General features: G+C 51.1%; 1 protein-coding gene and 1 long non-coding RNA gene across 2 annotated transcripts; one reads left to right on the plus strand and one right to left on the minus strand.

The window, feature by feature from the left end:
- Positions 1-459: 459 nt before the first annotated feature.
- On the minus strand, positions 460-17,850 carry Pttg1ip (PTTG1 interacting protein). Its single transcript, XM_006989396.4, has 6 exons — positions 16,903-17,850; positions 11,413-11,465; positions 8,624-8,732; positions 5,518-5,689; positions 4,550-4,596; positions 460-2,093 (listed from the first exon to the last, which is right to left on the minus strand). The coding sequence occupies exons 1-6, from the start codon at positions 17,006-17,008 to the stop codon at positions 2,056-2,058; spliced, it is 525 nt and encodes a 174-aa protein (XP_006989458.3). The 5' UTR covers positions 17,009-17,850; the 3' UTR covers positions 460-2,055.
- A 7-nt stretch (positions 17,851-17,857) lies between these two features.
- Positions 17,858-18,505, plus strand: LOC143270043 (uncharacterized). Its single transcript, XR_013046903.1, has 2 exons — positions 17,858-17,994; positions 18,402-18,505. It is a non-coding gene; the product is annotated as an uncharacterized LOC143270043 (long non-coding RNA).
- The last annotated feature ends 665 nt before the right edge of the window (positions 18,506-19,170 follow it).

Below are 19,170 nucleotides of genomic sequence, written 5' to 3' on the forward strand. Positions count from 1 at the left end.
CTACAATGGACAACAGGTTCAAGCAGCCAGTGTGAGCTCTGGGACTGAGGACCCTGGAAGCCAACAGCCTGTCACGGGCAGACACAGTGACACCCACACATCTTATCTATGCTACATCGCCAGCCCCTCTATTTCAGACTCCCGGGCTGAAGAAGCCAGTGCTACATGCCAGGGGAGGGTGCCCAGGGGCCAGTGTCAGTTGGCAGTCATTCAGAGCAACTTCTTCTGACTTCTTTGTACCAAGACAAAAGCAGAAGACTGAGCATGGTGGGGTGGGACTGGACAGGGTGACAATGAGGACCTTTCTACACTGAGGGCAGGGAGTGCTGGCCACTCCGGGACTGGCCTACTCAGCCCCTGTGGGGCACGGTACCCAGTTCACAGGACAAGCCCAGCAGCTCGACGTAACTGGAAAGCTCACAGCCCCAGCCCACCCTTAAGACAAAACACAGAGGAGAATTCAAAGCCGTATCCAACCATTTTATTGGAAAGTGGTTAAAAAGTAAGGCACTGGGTGTCACGGTCTGGGGCGGAGGTCTGTGGCTGCTCCTCGTGCTGCTCAGAGTTGGGCACAGACCAGGCAGTCCCGTGAGCACTTGCTGCATTTCTACCCCGGAGAATTAAATACTCTGCATTTAGCAGCTGGTCACTCTAACATCAGCTCAGCAACCTAAAAGGTATGATTTACACATGCTACATATTAATACAAAGTTCATCAGGGCCTGTGAGGAGGATTCCTTATCAACAGGCAGTAGGAAGGCAAATCTCAGTGGCTGCTACAATACTTAAGAAATGTTTGACAATGCTTTCAGTGACATCAAATGCCTAACAAGGCAGAAAAACGGTAAGACTCCAGAGTGGTGAAGGTCATTCCCTTCGTTTATAAAAATTGGAGGGGAGAAATGGTAATCCCTGGACAGACTAACAGAGTTGAAAGGGTTCCCGAGCTGCTAGGTGAGGTGTCCAGGCATGAGGGAGCCTGTAGTAAGGCTACCTCATCTGCTGGCGGTATTCCCAGGGGGATTGGCTCTCCTCCTTACCCTGCCATCAAGCTCGTGACACTAAGTGACAAGCTTGGATTTCCGGAATCATGGGGACCCTCGTGTGCCGTGACAAGCTGTGTCAGGCACAGGGAGCCGACCATGGCTGGAAGCAGGGTGGGAAGTGAGGTGGGTGGGTGTGTCTGCTCAGGCAGTTTTCCGGGTAGGCAGTACAGGGTGGGGTCCTCCTAGCTTCCCCGATGGGCTGGCCAGTGGACAAGCTGTTCATCCTTCATGATGCACACAGGACCAACTGGGCAGCCTGACAGGTAGAGGGGAGATGTCCAAGAGCTGCACAAAAGCCCTTCTGAGGACACGTGACCCCAAGCATCACCACAGCTGGAGAAGCCTGAGGCAGAAGACTTAGCAATCACAGGAGAATCAAACTGAATTCACAACTCAGAATTCCCATGAGGGAAAAGATTCTCAGTCTATTAAAGACAATTGAAGAACGCCATCCAAGAAAAGGCCTGGACTTTTCACGAAAGATTTTGGTAAGACTGTTTCCTGAGGGACTAAAGACTTCGGGTGACTTTATACACGCCTGTGTTACTAGATATAGCTGGATACCAGATTGGGGGGACAATGACATGTCATAGAAACAGGCTTGCCGTCACAACACAGCCTTGGGAAAGCAGGGATGGTGGGTCAATTCTTGTCATAACAAAGTAAATATGACTTCATTTGTTACAATGTTACTCTTGCATCAAGGCCACTCAGGGCCAGTCAGCGCCTCAGGCTGCCGGCTTTTGTACTGTGGGGACCGAGTACATTTCCTCCCCCAAAAAAGGTCGTCACCAAGATTAACGTCTCAGGTGATTACATACAGAGATAGAGGGAACAAGAGCAGGATTGTCCTCTCAAGGCCACTCTGGTGCCTGTGCTGAAGCTGGAGGGATGGATGACCCGGGTCATGGGTGGTTGTAGTGGTAAGGTCTCCGTAGGCTATGCTCAGGAGGGCACTCCCAGGAAACTCTGGGACTGCAAGATCTGCTGCAAGTATACGTCAGCTGCTTTAGAACTTCTCATATGGGTTTTGTTCTTTAAACAGACCTGAGGGAGGAAAAAAAAAATTAACTTGCAACTTCACCCACTCAACTGAAACAAAACTCACAAAAGCAATATATGGCCTTGGGTGTTCTGGCTTATACCCATAATCCTAGAACTGGACTGCTGTGAGTTTGAGGCCAGCCTGGGTTACAGAATAAGGAACTGTCTCAAAGAGAAAAATAAACCAAACCAAAAGGCTGGGCTTGCACACCTTTAATCCCAGCACTCAGGACGCAGAGACAGTGAGTTAGAGGCCAGTCTGTTCTACCAGTGGAGAACAGGCCGATCAGAGTTACATAGTGAGACCTTGTCTCAAAAACTCCAAACCAAACAAAGAAAAAGACAAAACAAAACAAAACTGCTCACCACACTCCTGCAAAAACAACCAGCGGCAAAACCAGTATTCTGCCAAGTTTTACATCAAGATTTAACCACAGTTAATTCTAAGCAGGCTCCCACATCTCTTGTGTAGACCAGGCTGGCCTCTAACTCTTAAGACATCCACTTGCTTCTCTTTGCATGCTGGGATGGAGGGGATGTGCTACCATGCCTGGCTCTTCCATTTGTGGATTTTTTTTTTTTTTTTTTTTTTTGGTTTTATTTCAAGACAGGGTTTCTCTGTGTCACTTTGGAGCCTGTCCTGGAACTCGCTCAGGCTAGCCAGGCTGGCTTCGGAACTCACAGAGATCCTCCTGCCTCTGCCTCTCAGGTGCTGGGATTAAAGGCGTGCGCCACCACCGCCCGGCCCTTTTGTGGATTCTTAAACTGCCGGCAGTATCAGGAGACGGTATAAGGACCCAGCTGGAGGGTGTAGGTCCTCAAAGAGTCTTCCTTATTCCGGCTGCTGTCTCCCCAAACTCCTTCACAGCTGTCATGCTCTGCCTCACCACAGGACACAGCAACGGACCCTGGACAGAAACCTGTGACCCTGAGAGCCAAAACACAGCCTTCCTCCCTAAAGATGTTTAACATTTTGTCAACACTGGAAAGCTAACACACACAGTGATATAAGAATGTTCCCAGTGGATAAGATCCTGAAGCATCACAAATATGCTGTCTCCTTATATAAAAAAATGACCTCCAAATTGCATTTCTTTTTCTTTCTTTTTTTTTTTTTTTCCGAGACAGGGTTTCTCTGTGTAGCTTTGTGCCTTTCCTGGAACTCACTCTGTACCCGGGTAGGCCTCGAACTCACAGATATTAGGAGTTGGTGAGATGGGGTTCAGCAGGTAAAATCCTTGCCACCAAGCCTGACGACCCCAGAACCCACATGGCATCCCCTTGACCTCCTCCGTATGTGCACAATAGCACATTTATGCATGCGTGCACACACATATAAATAAATGAAATAATTTTAATGCATATTTTTGGGTAAGACTTTAAAATTTTCTTCACAGATTTCTCCCATTAAGATAATGATTTAAGGGGCTGGAGAGATGGCTCAGTGGTTAAGAGCACTGACTGCTCTTCCAGAGGTCCTGAGTTCGATCCCAGCAACCACATGGCTCACAACCTTCTGTAATAAAATCTGGTGCCCTCTTCTGGCCTGCAGATATACATGCAGACAGAACGCTGTATACATAATAATAAATAAATCTAAAAAAAAAAAAAAAAAAAAAAAAGATAGTGATTTAAGCTGGGCTTTGGTGGCACACACCTTTAATCCCAGCACTCAGGAGGCAGAGGCAGGTGGATCTCTGTGAGTAGACCAGCCTGGTCTACTCAGTGAGATCCAGGATAGCCAGAGCTATGCAGAGAAACCCTGTCTTGAACCCCCCAACCCTGCCAAAAAAATTATATTGGTTCAAGGCCAAAAATGTGGGTTTACAGTTGGAGCCTTCACGCAGCCCAAGGCCCCTTGTCTCAGTGGGTGAGCTGTCCACCCCAGCAGCACCCACCCCGCAGCCGTAAAGTCCAGGCAGAAAGCTCTCGTGCCCTTTCTGAGCTTTAAAACCAGCTCGGAACCAGCTGGGAGCAGCAACTAACCGGGACCACAAGCAGGGTAGTGTGTGATGCTGGAGCCAGGGTTTCTGACTCACTCCGACTGAACCAAACAGGCTTACACTTGGCACCTATGATCAGGCTGGCTCCTTCTCAGTCACTCCCCAGAGTCTCTGCAGCCAGAAAGTGGCGAGGGAGGGATGGCAATGCCTTTCTCTGACCCCATCAGAAGACAGAAAAAGAGACACAGGAGAGAGAGGACCGCAGAGACCGCCCAGACACTCACAGAACCAAATGGACCAACAGCTACGAGCGAGCGACCCTCCTGAAGTTTTTATTCTTTGTGAGTATCAAAGAAAACGTGTGGCTGAGATTGAAAACCTGCAGAGCCTTCCTCCTCTGAGGCACTCAGTACGGTCAGTCTTTGGGGTGCCCTGGGAACTGCACAGCTGCTGTCTCCAGAAGAACTGCAGCTGCCCAGATCCCAACCGGTCAAGAGAGACACTTCTCATTCTTACCGTATTTTTTCCTGATTTCATCGTGTCTTGACTTCATCTCCGCTCGCCTAAAAAAATACAGAAAATGCCAAGTTGCATCAAATTATGACAGACAAGTAAGGTCATCTCAAACTCCCAGGCCTTTCACTTCCTGTAGCCAAGGCTAGGAGCTCCTTCAGCACTTTCTACAAGCTTCCCCAAGAGAAGGTGGGGTGACTGTGGCCACTAGGCCACAGCTACCAACTGACCAGCGGGGTGACTGCAAAGTCTGTCTGCTGAGGCTGCTCTGATGGCCCTTCTAGTCTTTTCCATAAACTAATTCTAACCGGACGTGGTGGACAGACTCACGAGACTGAGACTGACTCAAGGTCAGGCTGGGCTCTGGAGTGAGACCCTTCCCCCCACAAAAGAAGAAACCAAAAAAATGAATTCAAATGTCTAATACTGTGATCTTTTAAAGTTCTTTTGAAGAGAATGCAGATGGGTGAAAGGCTTGCATCAGGTGACCAGGAAAAGGCAACTGCTAACATTTGCTTAGTGGTACCCGATTGAGAGCTGAGAGCATCATCATCACCTGCCTCCAAGCACGAGGCCCCAGCACACATTAGGAGAATTCAGTGCTCCGGGAACTAGTGGGCACCAGCCAGTGTCTCTAACAGCAGTCAGGTTACTTCATCATTGGGGGCTGGGGCTGGAATGGCAGTACCCAAGGCTGGGCCTTGGCCAGTACAGGAGCACTGTAGCACAGGCTTGCCCGCCTCCTCTACCGGTGGAAGAGGCAGGCCAGGTAGCCTGAGGTCTGAGACACACAGCCAGTGACCACCACGAGCCTCTCTTTTAACTACAGCCAGAAAATGTTGGACAACAAACACGTGCTACATTCTTAGAAATGGAGAAAGCATGTGACTCATAACCCTTGCTGTTTCCCATGCATGGCCTCTCTGCTGCAAACTCAGAGGCAAGCTCCTTAGCAACCAGCGCAGCCTCACCTCTCCTCCTGCCGCACCCTCCTCTCCTCCTGTTCTCGGATGGCCCGCTCATCGCTCTTGTCTGGCTTCCGGCTCTTCTTCCGGCGGCAGCAGCAGCAGCAGCACACAGTGATACCCAGGAGCACGGAGCCCCCGAGCACTGACATGGTGATGATCAAGGCCTCGAAGTTCACTGCAAGTCCAGGCACAAAGCTGAAACCTGTGACCTGCCTCCACCCACCCACAGGGTCCCACGGCTCGTCCCAGGAGCAGCCCTAAACACAGGGCCCTGGGCACAGGGCTCCTTTCAACCAGTGTCTACAACCTACAATTTCTGGATTAGCCACAGCAAACCAAGGAGACAAGACAGCCCTTTCCCCCCACTTAAGACGGAAAGAAGGAAAGAGGTCACCTGTGTCTGTTCCCAAGACCTCCTGACTCCTTAGTGCTACCTATAGAAGGGGAAGCGCCCTGACCACCAACACACGTACATCCGAGCATTACAGGTGCCCTGGTATTTGAAAATGGCTGACCAGTGTCACTCAGTGATATGACATGCTGGTACAGCCAACCTTCAGGAAACAGATACAAACTGAAAATACATTTTAAGGTTCTTCTGAACTGGCTCTGCTTCGACTGGGGTAGTAGAAAAGTCTTGACTGGTTTTACTTTTACTTTTCAGTTTTTTGAGACAAGGCTTTTCCGTGTAGTCCTGGCTGTCCTGGAACTCCCTCTGGAGACCAGACAGACCTCGTATTCAGTGATCTGCCTACCTCTGCCTTGAGTGCCGGAATTAAAGGTGGGCACCCAACCCAACGACTCTGACTGCTTTTCATGTAAAGATCTCTAAGAGAAATTCAGAACACACAGCTGTCCAGGTGTCCGCTGCAGGTTCTGCTGGGCCAGGGAGGCATCTGTGCAGCTGGGCAACAGGAGGCCTCCGGGAGGCTGAGGACCAGCTCCTGGGTTCCCCCAGGCAGCCTCAGCGCAGGGGACTGTACTCAGCTCCCAGACTCCTTTTCAGCTTCAGCCTTGAGCTCTAACCCTGTGTCTACCCACCCGTGCCTAGCCTGAAAGTGCAAAAGGCAGCAACTGGTGTGGTTAGAAAGGAGCCTTCAATGGCCGCCATCAGTAGGTGGTAGTTTTGGACTATAGAATTCTGTAAGTCAACCTAAAAAGTGAGAACATCAGGACAGCTGGATCTAACTGAATCTAATCTCCTCCCTCCCACAGCTTCTCTGACAAGCAACTCAAGTCAGTTACAGATGAAGCAGAAATCCTGTCATGATGGAAAAAGTAGTCTGTGAGCACCTGTTAACCCTACAGAGAAACTCAACAACTGCTACCCACGTGCAAACGTGGCCTGAGAGGAATGAGTGACTCCTTGCTCAACGCAAAAGATCAACATGTAAAGACCATTTCTCCGCAAATGAACAACATAACACTTCAAAGTCACTACAATGAAAACCCTGAATAAAAATTATAGCCACTTTCCTACCGGAGGAAAACAATGACTCTGGAATTATTTGTAAGGGCCGACTGTCCATGGTGCAGGCCTCCAATCATGACAAACCCCTGGGACCTATGGTGACACCAGGAACCTAAGTGGGCTAACCTCAAGTGCCACTCTGCTCAGGGGATTAGGAACCCAGTCTGACAAGGCCCTTGATCACAAGAGCAGGCCCAACTGCTTGTATTCCCATGTAGTGGGTGGGTATCAGTCCCTGAGAAGTAACCAACGGTGTGCTCGCTGGGAAGCAGCCACCAGCCCACTCTGCTGGCAGCACGCGGTGAGCATGCGTGCTGGTGAGCACACATGCTGACGAGCACACATGCACCTCCATCTGCCCTGCGCTGGGAACTGCACCGCACAGGACAATTACGAGAGCACCCACCACCTGACACAGCTCAGCATCTTCAGTCATCAGCGCCAGGCCAACAGCTCCCAATCCTCCACACACCACCCAACGAGTCGAAGGTAAAACGCCCTCTCTGCCGAAAGGATCCGGAGCGGGCAGACATCCCCAATGCTTGGAGGGATGCAAACGGATGAGGTGACGTGGCCGTAAGCCGGGCAAAAAACAGTTAAGGCTGGGCCATCTGAGTGCAGAGGTGGAGAAGGCAGCACAAAGCAAGACTCCTTCTGTGACGGCCAGCTCAGGACCTGGGGGGAGGGGACACTTCCAGAAGCTCCAGGATTGTTCTCTGTGTTCTCTGGGAACCCACAGACACACACCGATGGGCGAGGCCTCAGTGGCAATCAGTGCTCCAGAAGCCAACGCCCAGGCCAGGAAAGAGCACTGGCAGGAGACAGTGGTGGGCAGTGCCGAGACCTCAGAGGCTTTCCTGAGTCAGGACAGACAGAGACACACCACACAGGCACAGGGTATCAGCCCTCCTTGCTTTCTGGATCCCCTGGGCTTGCTTTTACAACAGCCAAGTTGTTCTGGGTGGAGGCTGACAGATTCTGAGCCTGAGGTCGTCTTTAAATAGATAGAGCTAAACAAGATGTAAGGGACAGTGGATCCATGATGCAAACACACGAGGAACCATCAACAACCCCCTTATCCCCAGTGCTCTGAGAAACATCAGCTCCTTCACCAGGCTGGAGGAGGCCTGCGCAGCCCCAAACCTACCACCACAAAAGGTAAACAGCTCATACAGGAAAATGAGTTCCGGGGAGCAAAATACTTAAAGGGAAAGCCGAACCACATAGGGCTAATTTCCCTCAAGGGAGAAAACGGCCACCACAGACACACACAGACAGGTATCTGGGCTAACAGGGTCCTTGGTCGAGGATGACTGGCTGGAGGGAATCCACGCAGGCTCGCAGGTAGCACACCATACACAGGAACATTAAAAACAGGCTTTTACCCGAGCCCTTTCCCCACCCCCACGAAGTGGGCTGTGCAGTGCTGTGGTTAGTGACTCTCTCCGCGGGTGCCCTCCAGGTCCCTGGCTGCTTGCCAAACAGCAGACCATCACAGGACACCCTGCTTCTTCCCTTGGGAGTCACAGTACAGCAACATTCCTGGTAGCTTCCTAGTAACTTTTCCGCTGACTGAGCACAAGTCCCAGATTCACCAAAACCCACTGCTTTTTCGAGAAGTAAATGAAAACAACTTACCCCAGCACACGCCCCAGCGAGCAGAACTCAATTTACAAAGAGAAGCAGGGGGCAAGATTTTCCTCACTGGGTAGTCCAAGCATGCCTTGTTCTCGTTACACCACAGACACTGAAAGAGACCAGCATCAGGAGACCTTCAGCAGACCAGGGCAGGACCACCTCCCCGCCTTCAATGCCACCCACGCCACCATCTCCCTCAGACGGATGGATCTAAGCTATGCATCCTCCAAATCCTCCTACTCATCCTTGTTATCCTTTGGTCAATGTCCAACACGGTGGCTGGCATCCCTGTCCACCCCACAGAGCCACATAGACCTCAAAGCCGCCCGGCTCTTGGGGACTTTGAAGCCTGCTTATTTTCTCTAGAGCCCTCTTCCTCAAGCCTGAGAATGGTTCCCTCACATTCTCAAGGAGGCCTGCCCTGAAAACAACCACACCCAAGCCCCCATTCCGGGAAAAACAACGCGGCTTGCTTTCCTCCCACAGCACGTCTCCTCACACTGTGCAGTGCATTTTCCACACTGGGCAGGAAGTCGGGTAACTGTGGCCTTCACTGAGCACCGGAGACACGGGACAGGGAAACCTGAGCATTCAGCAGGCAGGTGCTCCTGAGGTATTTTGCTGAGCAGATGAGGGGACTCGGGGGAGTCAGTACTGTAGGAGGTCCTGTGCCTCCATCTTTATTTTGCACTGAGTCTGGTTTTGAAGGATGACGCAACCAAGGATGAGAGCAGGAGACCCTCCAGGGGGCTCTTGTCTAAGCCCCTGCCGGAGCCAACCAAGAGGACATCTTTCTGATCACACCTCTTCCGAGTGAGCATCTCACTGGATCTTCAACAAGATTAAAGGCCAGGTTTGAGTCTCAATTTGGAGTAGGCTACTGTACAATGTCCACTGTGTATTCACAGCGGTTCCTGGCACCGTGTGGCTAACAGCAGCAGAGTCCTGCCCAGCCTGCTACTGAGAACATCTTCCACCCCAGGGGTCCTGTCCTGCATTATCTCTGGCCACTCTTCCACTTTAAAAAAGGGCTCAAGTCACAAGGTCTAACCTTCCGAGCTCCAGTGAGAACACAGCACTCGTAATGTGTGCTGTTCTAGTCTTTTTAACTAAGTAAGGGGCCCATGAACAACTCTGCAGCATTAAGGAACAGCACATTAAGGAACCCACTGGTCCTCTGAAGGCCTACAGGGGTCTATGTCTTCCCAGAACCCTGTCTCCAAGCAGGCTGGTTGGGCCTGGGCTGGCCCTCTCCACCTTACCTTACTGAAGCCTTGCCGTCCGGGTTCAGAGCAGGGTCAGGCCTCAGGCTCTACCTGACCTGACCAACCCACTGTGACCTGGGCAGGTCCCTCTCTGGACTCTGTCCTCACCACACACAACCCAGGGTAATGAGGCTCTAAGGCTAGTACAACAAAAGCTGCCTTTTTTTTTTTTTTTTTTTTTTTTTTTTTTATGGCTGATATAACCTCCTAGAGGAAAAACTAGAACCTAGAAAGAGTCAAGAAATCACTCCTCCCTGGGGTAGTAGATTTGGAACTACCAATGTGAGTACTGAGGTAGGAGCAGCTGCTCATTTTTAGTCAGCAGCTCCTACTGCCCACCAGAGTCTCCCCAAGTGACAAGACATGTCTCAGATCTGCACTGCTGTCACTTTAAAAAGCTCTTTTTTTTTCCCATAATACTTTTATTGGTTATTTGGGTACTGCTGCTTTTATGACTCTCCTATTGTCTTGTGGAGGAAGCCAAGAGGAAGCACCACCCTGACCTGTACTGTCCTTAACCCACTGTCAGGGAGGGACACACAACTGCACAGCCCCAGGGTGCCATGAAGCCCCCTGGAGTCCCCGGAGGAAGCCGCTGAAGACTGTTTTCTGATCAGCTGCTGCTCCACTTCCGTTCCTCCCTGAAGGTTTCCAAGATAAGCTTCACAGCACTGGGCTACACATGCCCAAGCAGACTCCTCAGCCTCAAGGAGCAGCACCCAGGCCCGCCAAAGAGCAGGCCACCACACTGGAGAAGCTGAGCATCCTCACAGGATACCTAGAGATCTCTGCTGTGAAGCTATTTTCCCACTGCTGGTCCGCTTCTCCCAGGAGGGCAGATGAATGTCTGATCCATCAACACCCAGGATGAGCCATCAGAAGGCACCCTCATGAGTCCTAGGCCCACTTCCCAGAGTGGAAGATTAGGGAACTTTGCTCCAGAATAGCAGCCACCTTGACTCGAGGGCACACGGGAATTAAAGAACAGGACAAAGAGTAAACATGCTGGCTGGGTCTTCCCAGGGGACCACATGGCCCAGAGCTCTCTCACGGACCATAGGAGGTGACCCCACAGCAGTACACACATGAAGGAAGAATGCTGGCATGCTTGAGTGTGCCTTCAAGCCCTGTCCTTGCCTGTCAAGTACCTGTCATTGTATGTATAAGTTGTTATCCCAGCCCCCAGCTGGTCTTGAAGGTTGGATGGCCCTCTAGGGAAGACCTAGTCAGAGGCAAGCAGTCCTAGTCACCTAATATGTCCCAGCCGACATATTAGATGTTACCCAACTGTCCCAAGCAGCTCAAGAAGGATATATCCTCCACACTGCCTACCCAAGTCATGGATACTGGCTGTGCTAGATGGAGCCTGCACCTGTCACGAGAAGGCTTCAGATGCCTGAGAGAAGCTGGAATAGTATTTAACGACCGTCATGTAAAGCACCTAACAATTCCCAAATGACAGAGTGCTTCAAACACATACGCCGCCTTGGACTTGAGGGCATGGGTCTGAACCACATTACTTACCGAGACATTCCTGAGGCACTCTTCACAGGATCTGTTTGTGTACAGAGAACAACCTGCCAGGAGAGACAAAGGTATCACTGAAGGGTAGAGAAGACATTGGTGCTGTGAACCTCTGCCAGGGATGATCAAGACTCTGCTGGCACTGGCCTGCTTCAAGGCACTCAACTTATTCCTGCTGCAAGCAAGACACCAGGGGAGCCATTCACTCCACAGCCCTACCTGCAGGGAACCTTCTGGGAAGGAAGATTCCAAACACAACAAGCCGTGTTTTATAGTTCTCCTCTACAGGTGAACCATAAAACTGTGCAACCACTAACCTGCCCAGACCTACTGCCATCGGCATGCTCTTGTGAGCAGGAGACCACAGCCATAAGGGGACATGCCAGAGCCAAAGCCAAGCTTGCAAACTTCCCTCTAGAGCTCAAGATCCCCGGGGCAAGCTTCCCCAGACCCAAGAAGACAGGTGGTGTCAGCCTGCTCTAATTACGCAGAGCACCTGGGACACCTGCCAGCACCCACAGCACTGTTTTCAGGAAAGGGTCAAAGTCTATACAGCTATCAGCCTTGACCTCAAACAAATCAAATGGACAGAAGGAGCATATAAATCAAGTATTTCTTCTCATGCTATCCAACTTGGGCCCACTACTTCTCCCCACCATCCCTTAAAACAAGCACACTTTGAAAAAGAGCACTGCACTCAGCCAGGCGGCGGCGGGGAGGTGCACGCCTTTAATCCCAGCACTCAGGAGGCAGAGCCAGGCGGATCTCTGTGAGTTCAAGGCCAGCCTGGTCTACAGAGTGAGAGCCAGGACAGGCACTGAAGCTACACAGAGAAACCCTGTCTGGGGGGAGGGGGAGAGATGCAAATTAAAGGAGGTTGCCAGGGAAATGCTAATTAAAACTGCAAGGAAATGCATGCATAAGAAAGGCTGAATTTATAGTGATGACCAGGGACACACAGCAACAAGAATGCACATTTGGAGCTGGCTCAGCCATCTTTAGAAATGGCCACTCCTACGGCTAGCAAGCGAATTAGAGGTGGTATCTTATTCAAGACATCAGAAGACACACCCACAGAAAGTCCTGTGCAGGCAAGCTCACCGCAACTCTATCCACAATGACCCAACTGGAAACAGCCCAGAGGTTCACTTCTAGAAGGATGGACAGATAGGCTGGAGTATCTATACCGGGGAGCAACTTCAAGGCACAAAGAAAAGGAAAATAAATGAAAGTGAGCAACACCATGTAGGCTAAAAGAAGCTTTATATACCAAAGATCACCTTTCCAAGCCAAGCAGTTCTACACAATAGGCACTCACCCACCGAGAGTGAGAACAAGTACTTCCGGGGCCACACTAGAGGGGAGATGCTTGGCTCACCGGCTTGCTGGGTGCAGTCTGCATCTACGGTAGCCGTGTTACATGAGGAAACTTATGCAGAGGTACATTTAAGCTTTCTTATTTCACAGAAGGAAAAACTTATCTCAAAAGAAAAACTGGTGTGGAGCATACATGTAAAGCCTAGCACTTGAAGGTTGAGGCCTGGGGTTCCAGAGTTCCAGGTTAGCCTGGGTTACACAGAGATCCTGCCTCAAAAAGACGGAGGGCTGGAGAGATGGCTCAGAGGTTAAGAGCATTGGCTGCTCTTCCAGAGGTCCTGAGTTCAATTCCCAGCAACCACATGGTGGCTCACAACCATCTGTAATGAGATTTGGCACCCTCTTCTGGCTTGCAGGGATATGTGCAGACAGAACACTCTATACATAATAAATAAATAGATCTTTAAAAAAAAAAAAAAAGACGGAAGGAAACCAAGCCAATACTTGGGCTCTGGTGGTCTGCCATTGACCTGGAGGTACACTCAAGAAAGGCTGCACCTAGGTGGGTAACAGCACAGGTCTATCAGCAAAACACAGTGACAAAACTAAGACATAAGCACACACAGCAGGGCCGCTCCTGGGCTCCTACTCTGCTCCTTGCCTCCCCCCTCGGGACCGACCTGAGGGGACAGCCAGGCCCTACTACACACTTGGTCCCAGCTCTGTCTATCCACAAAGACTAGAAAAGGCAAGACGGAGGGGGGGGGGGCGCGGCGCGTGGTGGCAAACGCCTTTAGTCTCAGCACTCAGGAGGCAGAGGCAGGCAGATCTCTATGAGTTCGAGGCCAGCCTGCTCTACATAGTGAGTTCCAAAGGCAGCTAGAGCTACATACTTGAGACTGTCTTGAAGGAAAAAAGAAAAACCAAACTCAGGTCCTCTACAGACTGGTTTTCTGAAGACAAAGATGGACCGAGGAGCTTAGAGGAGACTGAGGAGATTATAAATGTAAATTGAAACAACTTAAAATGACTCCAGGTTTCAGAGGTCGAGAACAGAGAAGGACCTCGCTAGGCAAATTGGTAAATCTGTGTGTGGAATGTGTAGTAAACCAAGCAGCTGAGTTCCATTTTAACACCCCAGCTTGGTAACTATGTTCTACCTGAGCAGAGAACATCCTCGCTCTTAGGAGGGATTGCTTCTGAAGAATGCAGGGGTACAAGCCACCTCAACAATTTACTCCCATGATTTGGTCAGATTAGTAACAAGCTGTATGATTATAATTTGCAATAAACATGTTTAAATTACCAGATAATTTATGGTAAGACACTAGCAAGCACAGAGAGGGAGGGAGTGGGGGAGTAAGCATGCAGTCACGCAGGATAGCTGTACCATCCATGAGCTCACTGTACCGCCCACCCCTCAGCTCTCCCACACTCGGGTGCACTGAGATCTTTCTCGTTTTGGTGACAGCTGAGGGTGTGTCAAACACACCCACTCTCCAGCTCTTTTTCAAAGTCATCCACAAGAAAGGATGGCCTTGCTTCCTACCAGCCAACGCTGAGGCCCCAGTAATGACGAGGTCCGGATCTCTGTCACGGGGTATTTTGGTAACTACACTCTCAAGAACTGAAAGAACTGAGCTCCAAGAAACACATCATAAGTTCTGGCCACCCTGGGCCTCTCCGTTACTAGGAAATCTAAATCCCCAAGGGCCAGCCCTCCTCCTCCTCCACCACAGGCCGTCTGCAGGGTGGATCTTGAATACCAGAAAGCATGAATGGCAGGCACCCTGGCTGAAGTAACTCCCAGACTCATGTGGCAAGGCGGAAACACTGACAACTTGCTGCCCCACAGCTCCCATTTCTGGGAGGCCACACGGCATCTCTTACCCCACCACAGGACACGGTGGCGATAAGAGCAGTGTCCTTGCGGTTCCTCAGTGCTGACTGTGAACATCCTGACTCGGAGGCATTATGAATTGAGAGTTCAGTTTTAGGTGCTATTTACTTATTTTTCAAGAACTTTCAGACTCGTTGACTTTAATAATTAAATGGAAAGATAATAAAGAGTGACTCATTCCCGAGTGGGTCCCTGACGTTTCAGGTGAGTCAACGAAGGCATTCAGGACAAAAGGACACACCTACATTCAGGAAGGGGGTGACTAAAAGCAAAGGAAACAAAATATTTATCATAAATCTATGCTACAGAAAGCCTCAGGCTGCCATCTTCTGTGGCCCCGAGAAGAATAAACTTGGAAGGGCTTGGTGCCCACTCTGGTGACGGAACTCAGAGAGCACCTCTGTCATGTCAGGGGAGTTACACTTAGACAAAGTAGTCCTGGCCACCTCACTGTTGTTCAAGGAGAAAAGAGAGGAGGAGGGGCAGGGCACCCCAGAAGGCATGTATACATTAGCATAAAGTACAGTTCACAAAGGCAGTGTCCTCAGGGAGAGAGGGAGGGGGGGCAGCAGGTTCCTCTGCAGACGGAGTTGGAAGGACGTACCACCAGGGGACCTGCACCGGCCACCACCGTGCCTGGGTGCCTGGGTATTCCCGTGGAGGATGACAACCGCAGTCCTTTTAGGGAGTGCTTGTTCCAAGACGGAGCTCTGAGAGTGACCCCACACACCATTGGTGAGGGTCCAAAAGCCCTATCCAAGTGTCCTCACCATTACGAATTTCACTCTAAGGATCTTTAATCCACTACAGGTTTCGATGTCAACCCACCAATGAAGCACACAAAAATACTAAAAAGGTGAGTGTGGCCAGGCATGGTGGTCCACACCTTTAATCACAACACTAGTAGGCAAATACCTGTGAGTTCAAGACCAGCCTGGTCTACATAGTGAGACCCTGTCTCAAACAATGCCGGTGCTAGCTCCCACCTTTAATCTCAGCACTTGGGAGGCAGAGGCAGGCGGACCTTTGTGAGTTCGGGGCCAGCCTGGTCTACAGAGAGAGTTCCAGGACAGCCTGGTCTGTTGTCAGAGAAATCCTGTCTCCAAAACAAAAACAAACAAACCAACAAAACAAACAAACAAAAACAAAAAACAAACCCCCAAACAACAACAATCAAACGATGAGTTTGGGCTTACTGTGATGTATTCTTTAAATTTCTGCAGTATCCTTGTAAAGACAAATTGTTTTAAACGTTAGTCATCTTCCTATAGAATGTCAAGTAGGCCAGGCGGTGGTGGCACACACCTTTAATCCCAGCACTCGGGAGGCAGAGCCAGGCAGATCTCTGTGAGTTCAAGGCCAGCCTGGTCTACAGAGCTAGATCCAGGACAGGAACCAAAACTACTGCATGGAGAAACCCTGTCTCGGAAACAACAAAAAGATGTCAAGTAGCAGAAATCTCACACCTAGAGCATGTTCTGTGGCAAGAGGTGGAGGATGTGGGTGCTCCCCTCACTAGAGCATTCTACCAGTGCAGCAGACACCCCTGAGGTTAGGGGTCCTGTGCCTCCACAGGCTCTCTCTCTCCAGCATTCTGCCTTGCTGTAAAATCCTCACTGGGGAATCTAGCCCCAAGTCCCCAGAATGGCGAGGGTCAGCTCCTTTAGTCACACTTTGCAAGATAGCTGCAGTCACAGACCCTAGGCAGAGCTGAGAGCAGATAAGAAACTTAAACAGAGCTGCGACAACACGAAACAAGGTCACAAAGAGAAAACATACCGTGCCAGGCTAGAATGTAAAGACACCTTGAGGAAGCCTGAGCTAACATGGTTGAGAAAAATACTCTCCCTCTGGCTGGGGCCCCATCAACACTCGCTGCAAAGGTCAGGAAGCTGACCGAGCCAACTCTCTCAGCTTCAGACCTTGACACAACTTGCCAGCTCCCCGATTTCCCCCAAGAAACAGTGCTGGGCTAGAGTCAGGCTACAGTCAGGGCCTCAGCACCTGATACAGGCAGGAACGCAGATGCCCGCCGAGTTGGAAGCCCCATCAGCCGGCTGCTAAGCAGGTGCCGAAGCATCGGTTCCAACTCGGCCTTTCTTTTGTGCCTTAGGGCACGACGTAGCTCCAGTAGTGGCTGCGGCGCCCCGCAGCTCCAAGGGAGGGCGTGAGCACAGAGGACGCAAAGCCCCAGGGCTGGGTTCCGCCCTGGATCCGACCCAGCCGCCCTCCTGCCCGACCCCCAGGCTCCCTGGGCACCCCCCGGGCCTTACCCACTCCTGTAGGCTCCTGCGCAGAGGCTACGGGCAGAAGCAGCAGCAGCGCGGCGCCGAGGAGCATCACCCAGCGCGGCGTCAGCCCGAGAGCAGCAGACGCCATGGTGCGTCGGTGGCGTCCGCGGCCAGCACCTCGGAAGACTCAACTTGGACGCTGACCGAGCTTGATTGCACAGCTACGGCGGAGGCACGGTAGACGAGCCCAAGGGGCGGGGCCTACGAGTGCGCAGCCGCAGGCTCCGGCTCGCTCCGCCCCCTCGCCCTACGCCCGCCTCCTGGCGCCGCGGAGGCTTAGTACGCCTGCGCACTGTCGGAAGTGCCGCGAGGGAGGTATAACGGGAGCGTCGGGCCAGCACGCGTGCTCAATAGACTCCAAGACCGGGCTCTTCTTTGCTAGTTAGGGCGCTTGCGCAGCAAAGGAGCTGTTGGACTCTGATGCAGGTTTTGAGGCTCAGATGCTCTGCTCCACACAGGTCCATTGGGGACAGTAAAAGACCTGGGGCGCCAGCTGGGACCGCCGAGGTGCTCTGAGGATGCCCGCAAAGCGGCGTGGACCGAGCCGGTGTCCTCAAGTGCAGCCAAGTTCCTTTGACTAGGGCCGCTGGCAGCAGCGATCGTAGGTTGCTCCTGCTCTGCAGCCACCTACCCTCGGCAACCTGCCCCGCCCTCAAGTAGGGCCTCTAACAGTCCTGTGGGTTCTCTCCCAGAGCCGCGTATGTGTCCACAGGGCAGGTTTTGAGGGTTGGTTCACTTATTAGGTACGTTAAAACGGCATCCAAGCTGTCTCGAACTTGTTGTGAAAAGGTCTTTTAAATCCCGGAGAGAGTGCTGAGGATGTACCTTACTTAGATGGTAGGATTGCTTGCCTAGCAACCGGTGCACAAGGCCCGGAGTTCCATCATCAGAACTTCACAAGCCAGTCGTGATGGCGCACATCTGTCACCCAGCACTTGGGAGGTGGAGTCGAGAAAGTCAGAAGTTCAAGGTCTTCCTCAGCCAATGAGACCCTGCCTCAAAGAACAAAACAAGCCTGGTTCACAGTGATTGAAGACCGCTAACTTGGAGACAACTGAGTAGGAGGGACCTCGGGTGAGGGACACCAAAGATCAGTGTAGGACAGTGGCTCCCAAGTTTGTTGACTCATCAAAGTCCCGAACAGTTGTAGGGGTAAGCAAAATAGGATACACGCTTGTGTCTGCTAGTTTCACATCAACTTGACACAAGCTCGAGTCGTCTGAGAGGAGGGAGCCTCCACTGAGAAAATGCCTAGCTAAGAGTGGGCTGTAGGAGGCGGGACTGTAGGGCATTTTCTTAATTAGTGATTGATGGAGGAGAGCGCAGCTTGTGTGTGTGTGTGTGTGTGTGTGTGTGTGTGTGTGTGTGTGTGTGTGTGTGTGTGTCGCCATCCTTGGGCAGGTGGTCCCAGGTTCTAATAATAAAGCAAGCTAGGCAAGCCATGAGGAGGAAGCCGGTAAGCAGGACCCTTCCTCCATCAGCTCCTGCTTCCAGGTTCCTGCCTTGCATGAGTTCCTGTCCTGACTGCTTTCGATGATGAACTGTTCAATGGAACTGTGAATGAAATAAACCCTTTCCTCCCCCAGTTGCTTATGTTCAGGGTTTTTCATCACAGCAATAGAACAGTAACTAAGAAAAGTGTATTAAGAAATATTAAGGAAGCCGGGCGGTGGTGGCGCACGTCTTTAATCCCAGCACTCGGGAGGCAGAGGCAGGCGAATCTCTGTGAGTTCGAGGCCAGCCTGGTCTCCAAAGCGAGTTCCAGGAAAGGCGCAAAGCTACACAGAGAAACCCTGTCTCGAAAAACCAAAAAAAAAAAAAAAATTAAATAAATAAATAAATAAAATAAAATATTAAGGAAACAGGAGAGAAGTTTCCGAAAGTGGGAGGGGCTCTCCAGAGATAAAAAGCAACAGAGCTTGACAGACAGATGCTCCATCCCCTAAGAAGTAGCAGTCACCTCCAGGTAGCCAGCTTGTCCCCTTGTAGTGATGTTTTAATTGTGCTGAAATGTGATTTTATTTGTATGTTAATAAATAAAGTTTGCCTGGAGATCAGAGGTCATTAGCGAGCCAGGAACAGAATTCAGGCGGTGGTAACCCACGCCCTTAAACCGATCACATGGCAGGCAGAGTCTATGTGTGGTCAAGGACACAGCCAAGCGTGGTGACCCTTGAGTCCTTAATCCCAGTGTCAACCACAGAGACCAGGAGGTCTGTATAGACAGGCAGTGACAAGGAAGTCATGTGG

Source organism: Peromyscus maniculatus, chromosome 21 (genome assembly GCF_049852395.1).
Source record: "Peromyscus maniculatus bairdii isolate BWxNUB_F1_BW_parent chromosome 21, HU_Pman_BW_mat_3.1, whole genome shotgun sequence".
NCBI lineage: Eukaryota > Metazoa > Chordata > Mammalia > Rodentia > Cricetidae > Peromyscus > Peromyscus maniculatus.

Coding starts and splice junctions, on each gene's coding strand:
- Pttg1ip (XM_006989396.4), bottom strand. CDS start 17,008: ATGGCGTCTGCTGCTCTCGGGCTGACGCCGCGCTGGGTGATGCTCCTC. Junction 8,733..11,412: donor AGTGCCTCAGGAATGTCTCG/GTAAGTAATGTG, acceptor GGTCTCTTTCAG/TGTCTGTGGTGTAACGAGAA. Junction 5,690..8,623: donor TCGCTGGGGCGTGTGCTGGG/GTAAGTTGTTTT, acceptor CTGGACTTGCAG/TGAACTTCGAGGCCTTGATC.